The 12,870-nt window shown below is 40.1% G+C and overlaps 1 protein-coding gene across 5 annotated transcripts in view; it reads right to left on the reverse strand.

The window, feature by feature from the left end:
* Window positions 1–12,473, reverse strand: part of LOC145470535 (obscurin-like) — a 123,757-nt gene extending 111,284 nt beyond the window's left edge. For 3 of the 5 annotated variants that reach the window (XM_081454340.1, XM_081454338.1, XM_081454337.1), the window contains exons 1-14: window positions 11,896–12,472; window positions 11,729–11,794; window positions 11,290–11,401; window positions 8,713–8,803; window positions 7,925–8,038; window positions 6,997–7,113; window positions 5,873–6,277; window positions 5,282–5,404; window positions 4,605–4,796; window positions 3,613–3,724; window positions 2,819–3,066; window positions 2,106–2,228; window positions 1,494–1,685; window positions 726–1,076 (exon numbers count right to left, since the gene is read on the reverse strand). In XM_081454340.1, the coding sequence (XP_081310466.1) occupies window positions 726–1,076; window positions 1,494–1,685; window positions 2,106–2,228; window positions 2,819–3,066; window positions 3,613–3,724; window positions 4,605–4,796; window positions 5,282–5,404; window positions 5,873–6,277; window positions 6,997–7,113; window positions 7,925–8,038; window positions 8,713–8,803; window positions 11,290–11,401; window positions 11,729–11,794; window positions 11,896–12,019 (2,370 nt within the window). In that variant the 5' untranslated portion in view covers window positions 12,020–12,472. Of the gene's footprint in view, window positions 1–725; window positions 1,077–1,493; window positions 1,686–2,105; window positions 2,229–2,818; window positions 3,067–3,612; window positions 3,725–4,604; window positions 4,797–5,281; window positions 5,405–5,872; window positions 6,278–6,996; window positions 7,114–7,924; window positions 8,039–8,712; window positions 8,804–11,289; window positions 11,402–11,728; window positions 11,795–11,895 lie in introns of all 5 variants that reach the window. The other 2 variants (XM_081454339.1, XM_081454341.1) reach the window with 2 other exon arrangements.
* Between the last annotated feature and the right edge of the window lie 397 nt (window positions 12,474–12,870).

A 12,870-nucleotide genomic window follows, 5' to 3' on the forward strand; every position in this document is an offset into this window, starting at 1 on the left:
CTGTTGCCATGGCAACGGGGCTGGTTAAAAACAAGGCTTAAAAAATAGTTTTTGTTTATTTAAAAAAAATTCAGTCGTTAGATTTTTTTCATCATTTGCCCACTACGAATTGACATTAAATCCCTTCTGTCAACACTGTTCTAATAAAATTTTGACATAGGCGATTTTCGTAATTCGCCGTTAACCGTTTTCACTGCATGTTCTGTATTATAAAAAATTCCCTATGTCAAAATTCAAATTTTTTGCGATAAATCATTCCCGTGGTTTCTGAACTATTGTTTTGCCAAATTTCATGAAATTCTAACGACTGGGTCGTTAGAAATCGGCATGTTTCTGCAAAAGCAATCGGTCTCAATTTTTTGAGCAACTGCGCATGCGCGGCATTTAACTGGGTTCTTTCGGTAACAAAGAAAAAGCTGAGAATTGCTGGGTTTTTAGCGTCGTTACCTTTTCTAACATATCTTTGTAATAAAAGACTAAAGCCATCAATGTACTGCGTTCAATAATAGAGAAAAATAGCGCAGATAGTGCGGGTGTTGAGTAAATAAAATGATCGCTCTGTTGACGGCATGTTTGTTTTTGCAATCCTTGTGCGCGCGCTGAATTGCATCAGCAAAAGCGCGCGCGAAAACTGTGTTCGGCCACCTTAAGTGCTTGTAAGAACTGTGCTGCACAAATTAGACAAACTCAACGACGCAATAAACAAAAAAACTACCCGTTTTTACCTCACGCATTTGTTCTTCGTAGTCTCCGAGCTTCAGCCAGTGACGAAGTTTATTATCCCTGTCCTGCCAAACTCTTTCCCAAGCCATCTTTCTTTCCTCCAAGTCAGCGAGTGATTCTTCTAAGAGGTGTGGAGGGCGATTTGGCGCCCCGTCCTCTCTATAGAGAGGAGGCAATTGCATTCTGTCAATCAGGGCTTTTCCCATGGCAACGGTCTCGGCGTAATCTTTGTCAATTGTATGTCTGGTGTCAGAGTGACGGCGAATTTCTTGCTCGACCAGCTCGGCCGTGAGGTCTTCTGGGAGGTCCTCGCTTATGTATGCAGCTCTGAGCTCCTCTATTTCTTGAACCAGCTGGGTATTAAATAAAACACCACAAACATTTGAGTGCAAAATAGTTACTATTTCGAGGACAGGAAGATAAAACAGGTCCTAAGAAAAGGCGCGGTGGCCTCGTGGTTAGTGCGCTCGTTCCCGGAGCGAGCGGTCCGGGTTCGAACCCTGGCCAGGGACACTGTGTTGTGTTCTTGGGCAAGACACTTAACTCTCACAGTGCCTCTCTCCAACCAGGAGTATAAATGGGTACCGGCAAATTGTTGGGGAAACCTAACAAATTGCGGGGGAGTGGCCTGCGATGGACTAGCATCCCGTCCAGGGAGAGTAGAAATACTCCTACCCGCTTCATGCTACAGAAACCGGGATAAGCTCTGGCAGCTATGAGCCATTCGGCTCCAAGGCTTCACTCCAAGAAAAGGAAGTAAGCCTTCCTACCTTCTCCGCGCTTCGGTGAAACATAAGAGCCACAGATAGTCTCGCCCCTCTCTCAGCCATGGCCGATGAGAAATCGCCCCAGGCGTTGTTAAGTTTTTCCTCCATTTGGTAGTTTGGCGATAACTCGTAACGGCATGTACGTCGTAGGACTAATGACGCCTGCAGGAACTGTCTTCCATAGTCATACGTGCTCTGTAACAAATCCAAGTGATTCGATTTTATTATTCACGTAAAGAAAACAAGACACTCTTTTAAGTTTAACAAACACGTTTCGGCAGACGCTTCTGCAATCTTCATCGTGAATTCAACATAGTGTGCGGTAGAATAGTCCACTAATTATGGCAGTAGTTAAGATAATTGCAATAGTCATACAAAATTAAACAGAAAGTTTTTAATGAACATTTTAAAATATGTGCTTTAAGTGTTGGTTTCTGCTAAAGTAGGCGTATGTATGAGCGTTGCGTTGCGTTATGTTATGTTACGCTCTGTTGCGTTGAGTTCCGTTGCGTTCCGTTCATAGCTTTGGTACCGATCGGATGTCTTGCAAAGGTTCTTCGTGGCAGAAATACATGTATACGAAATATTCCACAATATCAAGAAAGTAATTCTTACTCTAGCGGTAGCTTCCAGTTTTTCGTGCTCCTGTTGCAAGGCCTCTACATCCTCGGCGTTTCTGCCCACATCTCCCAGGTTGTGTTCTGTAGCGTCACGCAGTTGACTTATCCATGTTGTCGCCTGACAATAGATTGGTTCAAACACAAGTAATCGTTTATTTTCAGTACAGATAATTTCCTGTGACAATAAGAACTCACAAACAGATTCACACTATCAAAATAATCCTTCCTTCCCTTTACGTACGTGAAGGTCTTTGTAAAATATAGTTATCAAACTTGTGTACCAATTTCCAATAATGGCAGAAAAGCGAATTTGAAAGACGTATTTTTTGAACAACATTCGAAGCAGCCAGCTTACAAAAAAAATTGCTTGCATGTAAACTTTCGGTGAACTGTGAAATAGAAAACATTTTTTGTGTGTGTGAGAGCGGCAACACGCTGCAAGATTTTTGAACCACTATATAAGTTTTGCATGGAACTTTATTCCAGAGAGAAGTCGGCTTTTGGACTTCAGAAACATGATTTCAATGACTCATTTACGAAAATAAAGTCTTAAGTACACACCGAAGCAAAACTCGACAAACTCATTTAAATAAATTACAATATTTAGAGAGAAAGCCTCATCAGCCTTAGATGGTTTTCATGTAGGTCCTCCATCCTGATCGAATTAAAATTCAGAGTGTTGGTTTTTGCGCATAATCTTATTTCTACCTGCTCGGCGTCTCGTTCGCTCTGTTTAAGCTGCAGTAATTGTTGTAGTTTGATTCTGCGCACATCACACAGCTCATCTGTGCGCAGTTTCCGCTCCCTCAGTTCGTCCAGTGTCAGCCGCACATGCGCAATACCCTTGCTGTAGTCCGGGGTGACGTCATCCCCACGCGTGTTAGCGACCGGACTGGTCATCAGTTCCTGCGCGGCCAAAGCATCTCGCAGAGTGTCTTCGGAGGAAACGGCGACCGCTACAATAAAAAAAGAATATCTATCACTATATTTCGTGAGTGACGAGAACGTCACACTAGTGACGTTCAGTGTACCCCTGGAGTACGTCTATGAGTTGCAACCAAAGCAACCACAAGTAAAACATCTTAAGCCCAACTGGCTCATTCTCTCAGCGATTATCGCCGGTTTCTGTAGCATGAAGCGGCTAGGAGAATTTCTATCCCCCCTCTGAACGGGATGTTAGCCCATTGCAGGGTTACCCCAGCATTCTGTCACGGTATCTATCTATACACGTGGATGGAGAGAGGCACTGTGAGAGTAAAATGTCTTGCCCAAGAACACAACACATTGTCCCCAGCCAGGGCTCGAACCCACACCTCTCGATCCAGAGTCCACCAAACTAACCACTGGGTAACCACGCCCAACAAGGCTACTAAAAAGGACCCAAACTTTTAGTCCGCAATATGTTTTTTCTCGACTTCTGGAATAGTGGCAAGGCCTTTAAAAATTTACCATATGAATTCGAAGTTCCTATCAGTTTCCATGAGGACCACACCACAACTTACCTTCAGCCTTCTCTTCCAGTGTCCTGAGCATGGTCTCTGCAGTTTCGTAGTCGTACATCAGAACCGAATCAGAACACAGCAGCTCAAACAAGTCATCCAGATTAACAGAGCACTGAGATTCAAAAAAATAGATTATTGTCAGTCACAGTCAGATCCCCCCCCCCCCCCCGCGCATGCAGTAATCTCCTATTACCAGCAGCCCGCGTCCCCCTAGAACAACAGGTGGGATCGCAGTAGGTACGCAGTAGGTATGGGGATATGTACTGTACCATACTCCGCTGGTCTAGGGGAATGCGGGACCTCCTTTCGAGATTGTTCTTATCCCACAACAGTCACGACATCATGTGCACATCAATTACTCGTGCGGTTGACGGCTCTATCATTGGCTAGGAACTTTGGAACACCACAAGAACGTTATACAAAAGTAGTCGAAATCTCCCATAGAAAATAGGGACCCTATCGTGCGTTTTATAATGAAAAGAAATGTAGAAATGAAAAGTTTTCGGATGTTTTGTCATCTTTTGTCATCCCACCGTAACGTCGTTGCGGGAGTCCAAACCTTCACTATCGCAACCTATATTTGCGCGTTTTAATTTTTGCGGCATCTACCACTGTGGTTTTTTCGATGAGCTGGCAAGCCCGAAGGGAAGTCTTCGTAGAAAACAAGACCGCCAAAATAATCGTCCAATATCGAAAATCACCGATATTGAAAACAATAACTGATGTCAATTTGCTCGGTATTGTACTGTCGGTACCTGCCAATATCGAATCCGTCTGATTTTTGCGCCAAAGAAAAATCAAGTGCCATTGTAAATTTATTAAACTACAATTGTGATCAATTTTAGACTGTTTCACAGGTCTGCATTCGCCATCAAGTGGCGCTTGTTCCCTAACTATGAAGAGAAAACTAAAATTTAGTTTCTTATAGCTCCTTTTGAAGAACAAAAATTTAGCAAAATCTTTCAAGTAGTAAGTTCAAAACTTCCCCTCACCTCCCCTGCACTTTTGTGGAATTTCAGCGACGTCAGAATGACATCTCTTCTTCTGTTCATGCGCATGGCAAAACTTCGACAACCTCTGTCCAGAAATTCTTTCTGAGTTTTAATGTCTTTGGAAGCATAGTGATTTTCTTGCAGCATTTTTTTGGCCAGTTCACGTACTTGAGCGAAGTGGTTGATAACCTCCTGCAATAAAAGGAACAATATATATCAAGTCTCATGATAAGAGTAAGAATTCTCCTCACAAACAGATAAGGATTACTGTCTGCTAGTTGTGTTTGTTAGTTGCGTTTTTTAGTTGTGTTTGTTAGTTGTGTTTGTTAGTTGTGTTTGTTAGTTGTGGTTTTGAGTAGTGTTTTTTAGTTGTGCCACTGGGGACCCGAACACTGTATCAGCAGTAAAAATAAATGTGCTGTGTTTAGTTTGTTTGTTAGTTGTGTTTTTCAGTTGTGTTTTTTAATTGTGTATGTTAGTTGTGTTCGCTAGTTGTGTTTTTTAGTTGTGTTTTATGACGTAAATGACGCGAAAATCGTGCACAATGAGACTGCGCAATGTGATTATGGGGAATCACCTTAACCTCTGCCTTAACTAATTAGAAAAGTAATAATCTAAATAGAAGACAATAGTTATACTTCACAGAGACAACTCTATAGAAACAGATATTCTCTAACCCTTGCAGAGAGCTCGAATTCTTCATGTTCTCTCCTCAAAACCTCACATGTGATGACAGAGTCTCCAATATCATTTGAGGTCGACAAGTAAGATTCTCCTGGTCCAAGGACCCAGTCAATAACCTGGGATTAACACAAAATGAAAAAATAAAATTGAAAGCATTGAGTTGCAGATTTGATTTGGTTAAATGGGTGGAAACAACTGACTGCCAACAGCATTCATTCATGGGGTAATTAGACATGAGTGAGTAGAAATAGATGAGTACAGTGGAACCCCATTAATTGGGTCACCAACATATCACAAAAATCTGGCCATATTCACAGGGTGGCTGTATTAAAGGGGTTCTGAAATAAGGAAATGACTGACTAAGATGGTCATAAGTCTGGGTCCCAATGAAGGAGTCAGGCCAAAACAAATTTCACATTGGTGTCAGTCTGCATCAGTCTTTTACACTGACTGATTGGCAGACATTATGTCTAGAGGAGTAAGGAATACTCGTAGTCCCTTCATTCTACAGAATCCAGAGTTAAGTACACATGACGGACCAAGTGACTCACAGCCCCTCCCAATCCCATGACAGATTTCTGTACCTTTTGATATCCTGCTTCAAACTCACGGAGATCCATACACTGCATCAACTCTTTCCATCTCTTCTCCCACATGTCCATTAATTGACTACACCTTAACTTCAAGTGAGTCACAATGCCTTCAACCTGCTGTCGTTCCTGGCTCGGCATGGAGGCAGGACTCCCTGGGAAATTCTGGCTCGGCGGAACAGGGGGCTCATTTGCTTTTATTGAGCTAATCAAGTGCTCTCCTCTTTGAATCAGTGGATGTCCAACATTATCAAGCACTGCTCTTTTAGATTCATGCTCTCGTATGAGATTATCTGTGTCTGCGACATTGTTGCCCAGCTGGTGAGTGTCAAGGTCTTGTTCAAGTTCATCAAATTTGTCGTCCAGGGAGATGGCCTCTTCTGAGATTCTTTCAATTTCCTGGAACGCCAACCATATTTTCTTGTACTTATTATACAAGTAGAATGCAAAGTTTGTAAAGACACATTATTCTGAATTTAGAGGTAAGCTCAACATTTGTACATGTATCAGCATGGCTATTTTGCCCTGGCTCAATAAACCATGCAGGATCATTACAATTGGAGGAGCACAAGAAGGGTTTGGACAATCTCATGGCAGAGACAAGTTCAGTTGAACTTTCACTAACAGAAATCTTCCAAAGGTGGACACCTTCAGTGGACAGTTATACATTGTCCCCATCACATTCAAACATTACATTTTTAATCCCTAGCAAACAGACACCTTTCTAAATGGAGAGTTTTTTTGTAGATCACAAGGTTGTCTGCTTACAGGAGAATCCACCACATAAATGCATCTGTTCCAACTCTCCAGGATAAACCAGGAGTCTCCTGGATACAGACTGAATCTCCTGGTCTCCTGTACTGGTCACCAAATCTCCTGGACAATGTGAAGGAAAGCCCATAAAATACATTTTCAGACATATTTTGGTGGATTTTTGGCATTTTTTGGAATTTTACATTATTTGATATCTGACGCATTTTTGTGGTTGATTTGGCCACACTCTACTTTAAACAACTTTTAGGGCCAAGAAGGTTTTTAAATGGGTGATCTCCCACATTTTGAATGTTTTAGGTTGGCATCTTTGTAGGTGACGTCATTAAAGATGATTTAATGCTCACCAATCTTGTATTAATCCATCTGTTGTGGTCGTATGGTAAGGTGCCACCAAGTTCTTGAGTGAGTTGACTTTCTTCAGCAAACTGATGTAGTTTACTGGACGATGACAATAATGTTGTCTGCATAACACAACAATCTTAAGTTTTAGAACTAAGTATTGATAAGATTATTGTAAATGAAGTCTTTTTCAACCCTAAGGATCCAAATGTAGCCTGATTAGTGTAGGTAGTAAATATCAATGTGAGTGTAATATTAATGATTTGCACTATGTGTTATATTTAAAAATTCTCTCAAAACTGCACAAGCCTTCGTACGAGTGCAATTTGAATCTAATTTTCAGCTATCATGAGTAGTGTATTATGTACATTGAAGTGATCCTCACTTGCTTGAGTTTTGTACACGTACAAAATGTACACGTAATTGGCCACTCCCCATCGGGGCTTTTCAGGACCAATGTAAACAAACAATGATAAATAAATATCCAAATAAACATAACTAGGTTAAGAATCCCAACTGGCGGGAGGCAGACCAGTTGGCTATTTACAAGCGTAGTCAAGAAGATGAACTCGGGGCTACCGAGAACAACATCACTAGCGGTCAGAACGGGATTTGAACCCGGGACCTACGGATCTCAAATCCGGCGCTCTAACCACTCGGCCATGCTGCCTCCCTTTTCTTTAAACCACTCTTTATTATGTGACTGAGAAAGTTACCAAATAATGCCCACTCATCCATTTGCACAGCATTGTAAATTAAAAAATTACAAAAAAACTGGCCAGCTCTCAGTCAATCACAATGAAGTTATTTTCTCAGCCATATAATAAGAACCTGAAAACTACAGTTTTCAAAAGTTCATGACTAAGGAAATGTCCATCACCCTAGCAAATTTAGTTTATAAAATAATAAAATATAATAATATTACAGTTGTACCTCAAACACAACACTTGACTGCTCTTTTTTGAGTCCAGTTCCAGAGCGTCGTTTTTCCCAGAAAGCATCTGGCTTTATGATATAGACCTCATGTACTTTGTCAGGAACTGTCTCCTGTAGACAAAATTCAAATGGAAATTTAATCAACAGAACAGTATTGAGGAATCAATTTAAGTTAACATGCACGTACTGTTTGGATGTTCTTAAGACATTCATGTACATCAGTGATTAAAAAAAATAAATAGTTAACCTGGAGGTTACCCTCATTCAGACTCAAAATCTGAAAATTCTTCTACCTAAGATCAAATTGTTATAAGAAAAAATTACTTGCATGTACATTCACCATCTGTCCTAGCTCATGGAGATTTCTTGGCCAACTATGACAAATAGTATGCAAAAACCACCAAAAAAAAAATTCGGAAGGATTGAATTTTTTTTTGGAAAATTTAACAGAGAAAGAGAACATGTACATTTTAATCAGTTTTATTGGGAATGTATACATATACAAATTTGTCTTAGAAAATAGCGAAAACAGGACAGAACATCTCACTTCCGGGGTTAAATCCGTTCGATACTTTATTTCCTATCACTATCTAGATGAAAACCCAGTCTGCGCACCAGTACAGGGCACAATTTATGAAAGATGTAAAGCATTTATCCTCATGGTTAGTGCGCTCACCTCCAGGGAAGCCAGATAAGCTCCGGCCTGATGTGCAAGCCCCAGACTGTTTTTTTCCTTCTTTTTTTTTTTTTTTATGTCACTGGATTTAATTCCTAACTGGCCTTACCTGTAATGTCCTGAGCAGAGGCTTGGCAGATTTCCAGGATGAACCCCTTAGATCAATTATAACAGTGTACAGCTGACTCTGCCTGCTATCCCTAAAAGTAACAATAAATAGCAAACTTTATTGCTGGAGCAGGTGGCTGATTTTGCAACAAATTTAACAAATAGATTCCATGTTGCCATGCGTCTGTTTAGTAATAGATCACAGATGACATCAAAATGTGGTAAGAACAAAAAAGTGGCACAAGACAATAGCCAAGTGTGTCACTGATTTTCTTACCACATTTTGCCATCTTTTACAAGTGATCTATTGCTGAAAAGACGCATGACAACATGGAATCTACTTGTTTTATGTATAAAGAAACAAAAAAGAATGTAAATGATATCATCAATGTGGCTGTCCTCCAATAGATCATTATTAAGAACCAACCAAAGTGCAAGAATATGACTTACATGTATTATATAGTAGCTGGCCAAGATCATGGATAGATAGTGAATTTTCTCAGCCGTTGGCTAGTTTTGACAACCCTGCTAAGTCTAGTCATCTAGTGCTATGGAAACTAGACCACTTGGGTCTGTCAAGTGCTTTTTGATGACTTATTGATGCTTTTATCTCTACTACCGTAGAATTCCGAGAGTAACGGCCCCCATTACTTTCAGATTTAGCAGGCAAAAGGGGCCATTACTTTCGGGTAGCTGTTACGTTCAGGTAGCCGTTACTTCAGATTGTTATAATCATTTGTACAGTAACAGTCCTTTCAGGCAAAGTGGACGCAGAACACATGAAATTAAAAGTTCCATTTATGTATGTTTTACTAACTACCCACCTACACAAAGCAAACTGTATACACAAAAAAATACCCTAAACTGTAGGCCAAAAGTATAATAGTCGCATTATATCACAATTGACAACACAGCTGATTACACCATGGTATATCATTTGACTCTGCTGCTATCTAGACCATTACAGCTTATAAATCATAGTTTCAAGAAAAATTCACTTAATTTCAAAATAAAATCAGAAATAACTCTTCAAGTTGTTCAGTTCTGCAGTCAGGCTGTTCCATCCTCATTGCACTTGAAAACAGAGAGTTTCTCTTTTAGTGACTTCTTCAAAGGGCCGCTTCTTTCAGATGGGCCATTACTTTCAAGGGGACCGTTATTTTCGGGGTTCAATAGGAAGTTAAAAAATTAACATTACTTTCGGGGCGCTGTTATTTTCAAGGGGGCATTAATTTTGGAATTCCACGGTACTGAAATTTGGCCATTAGCAGGCTAATAATTATACATAACCCCATCCAGCCAATTTGCATTGTCTCATTAACACTATCAATTTGACGATAATGATACATCCGTATCTATGTAAAATACTCCAAGATGGAGAGAGACTTCTGATCAAAACCATATGACCCAAGAACCTGGGTAGGAAATCTCAACCATCGAGATACATGCCCTCCATTTATTTTCAAATAATTTTGGTCAGGAATCTAATTATATCTCTCTCCGTATCTCCAGGCAGACCAAAATTTTGCAATTCCATTTTGACAGCACAATCATTTTCCCATTGACATATCTTGGCAGGTGTAGGAAATTGAGAAAAGGAATGTGAAGTTTGGCCCTAATAGCCCATTCCTAGGGTGGCCAATTTTACACAAGCTTGTCCAAGTTGTTGATCTGTTCAAAATATTATTAGTAGTGCATGCCCCCTTAATAGTCCACCATGCCTCATGTGCCTTTCCAAGGCATAGGAATCATAACAATTTATTAAATCAACAAGCAAATGTTATCAAAAAATGAAACTTTATAATGTTATGTCTGTATATTGTCTGGATTCAACAGTTTCCCAGAGGGAAATTAAAGTAATTGTCTTTTCATTCAAATTTAATATAAACTGCAGATTTTATAAAATTCATGGCATGGACCCACTTAACTTGAAGAAAATTTAAATAATTATTGATTGGTGTAACCAGACTCTGGGCAAACACCAGTGCTCATTATTGTTATAAACTCGCATAAAAACGGGTTTCAGACATCACTGAGGTCAATAACAAGGTCCATACGTAACTGATATATCATGGGGTATAAGGAAATATACATTTGACATTAATTCAAGAGGAACAAAACTTGTTATTTCACTGGCTCGGTTTGTTTTGGCAATAATATTCTTATTTTCTCCATCACTAAGTCTGACCCAACATAAACAAAGGATGTCAACTATAATCTGGGCACTTCAACGTAAAAGAATTCCTGCGCATTTGCGCCACGAATAGAAAATTACTTACACTAAGATTGTGTTTCATAATTACTAAATTGTCCCAAACGCGAATCTGTTGGGAATTATGCAATTTGTAAATTAACCTTGCGTGTCTGCATGCATTGTTTAGCCAGAAAAGGGATCCTAACCTAATTGTTGGTTCAATCCTGTAGTTTTGTTTGCGGAACTCTCTGAACGAAGCAAAGAAAATGTCACGTACATGGACGAGAAAGCTGTCTCACACCCGCTCACATTTCTTGTACAAAATCGATAAAAGTTTACAAGAATCGATCGAAGAACAATTGAAGTAGAAATAATTTTATATACCTTGGTGATTGAGTTAGGTACGAAAGCGTATCTCCCAGTCGATCTACGCTCAAATCTTCGGTTTTTCCGGCTGGAATAGTCAAAATGCTTCGACCTTTTCGGTCATGGCCCCCTGGTTTACCAACACACACAAAATTAGTTTAATGAATCGATTTTAAATATAAACAACTCCGTTTATTGCAAACAAAACTACAACAACTTCAACTGCCTTAAGAGACTAGAACACGGCAAGTATCATTCTAACCTCAAGAGACTGAGCGAAGTTGAAGTTTTCAGACAAAACTAGCGAAATAATTCACGTGTGGTGGAATGTCTGGTGTTTTCAGCGAGTTATAAATCATAGTTCAGAGCTCTCGAGAATTTGCATCTAATCAAACGAAACATTCCTACACTTAAAACCACTATCTTGATAAATAAATCGAGCATTCTTTTAAGTTACCTGAAGTGAAAGCAAGCTTGGCTCGTAACGTGGGTTCTATTTCAGAAGTTCGAATTACTCGTCCGGCTGCGAAGAAAACGAAAGAAGCCATTGAACAACTAAATTACAGAAATGGTCCCTCAACTTTCACATTATTAACTCTTAAATTAATCCCTGAATATACTCACGCCTGTATGAGCCACGTAAGTCTGGAGAAGAAGCGTACTCTGGGCGATAACTTCTTGTAGCGAACGACAAATCCTCGAAGCCTGATTGTCGAGCGAGCTCTTCTCTCGCTTTCTGCGAGGCCATTTTGGCCGTTGTTTATACTCCAAACGCAGCGAGAATTGAAAGGTAAAGATCAAATTGCCCCGGGGGTGAGCAAATGTCAGTACTTTATCCTCAAGGACTTTTCATCATTGGCTGGATTTAGATTAAGTCTGTAAAATGTGTTTGAATCCAATACAGCGTGACTAGCTAGCCAGTTTAAGTTCAGGCGTTGCACTACCCGCACAAATTATAACGCGGGTTGGTTTCGCTCGAAATTTTCTCCAAGCTTGGGCGGGCAACTACAAAGGAGTTTTGGAAATCCACATTCACGAGTCAGCTGTCATATACTCTTTGTCTTCTTTCTCCTTGAAACCGCGTCATGAAGAGCGAGTGCTATAATTAACTTTGGCAGTGATAATAGCTCAAAATTATTTGAGCGCGGAGCCGCTCACAATCTGCATAAATAACAAGGAATTTTACAAATGCCTCACGCTACCCCGTGTGAAGTCCACATTTAGGCCAAAAAAAAGAACATATAATTGTCTAAATTAAGCTGTCCAAAAGAGAAGAGTGCTGATCGGGGAGCAAAATGTCGTCTTTAGAAAATTAAAAATACTAGTATATTGTCTGAAAGGGATTTAGAAGTCATTACGGTGGATTACAAGAAACTCCACCGAGTGGGGGCTAGTAAGATATTTAGCTTCGGCAAAAAAATGACAAATATTTGGCACGACATTGGGATTACTTCCGAATGCTCATTGGCTAATTGACGTCTAACGGTACACAGAAAATATTTACCAGGAATTAAGATATTACCCCGGGTAACGCAGGGTCTCTGAGTTTCAAATACGTGTGTTTTCCTGCATGTTTTTCTTAGGTGGGAAAGAAAAACC

Source organism: Orbicella franksi, chromosome 15 (genome assembly GCF_964199315.1).
Source record: "Orbicella franksi chromosome 15, jaOrbFran1.1, whole genome shotgun sequence".
Taxonomy (NCBI): Eukaryota; Metazoa; Cnidaria; class Anthozoa; order Scleractinia; family Merulinidae; genus Orbicella; species Orbicella franksi.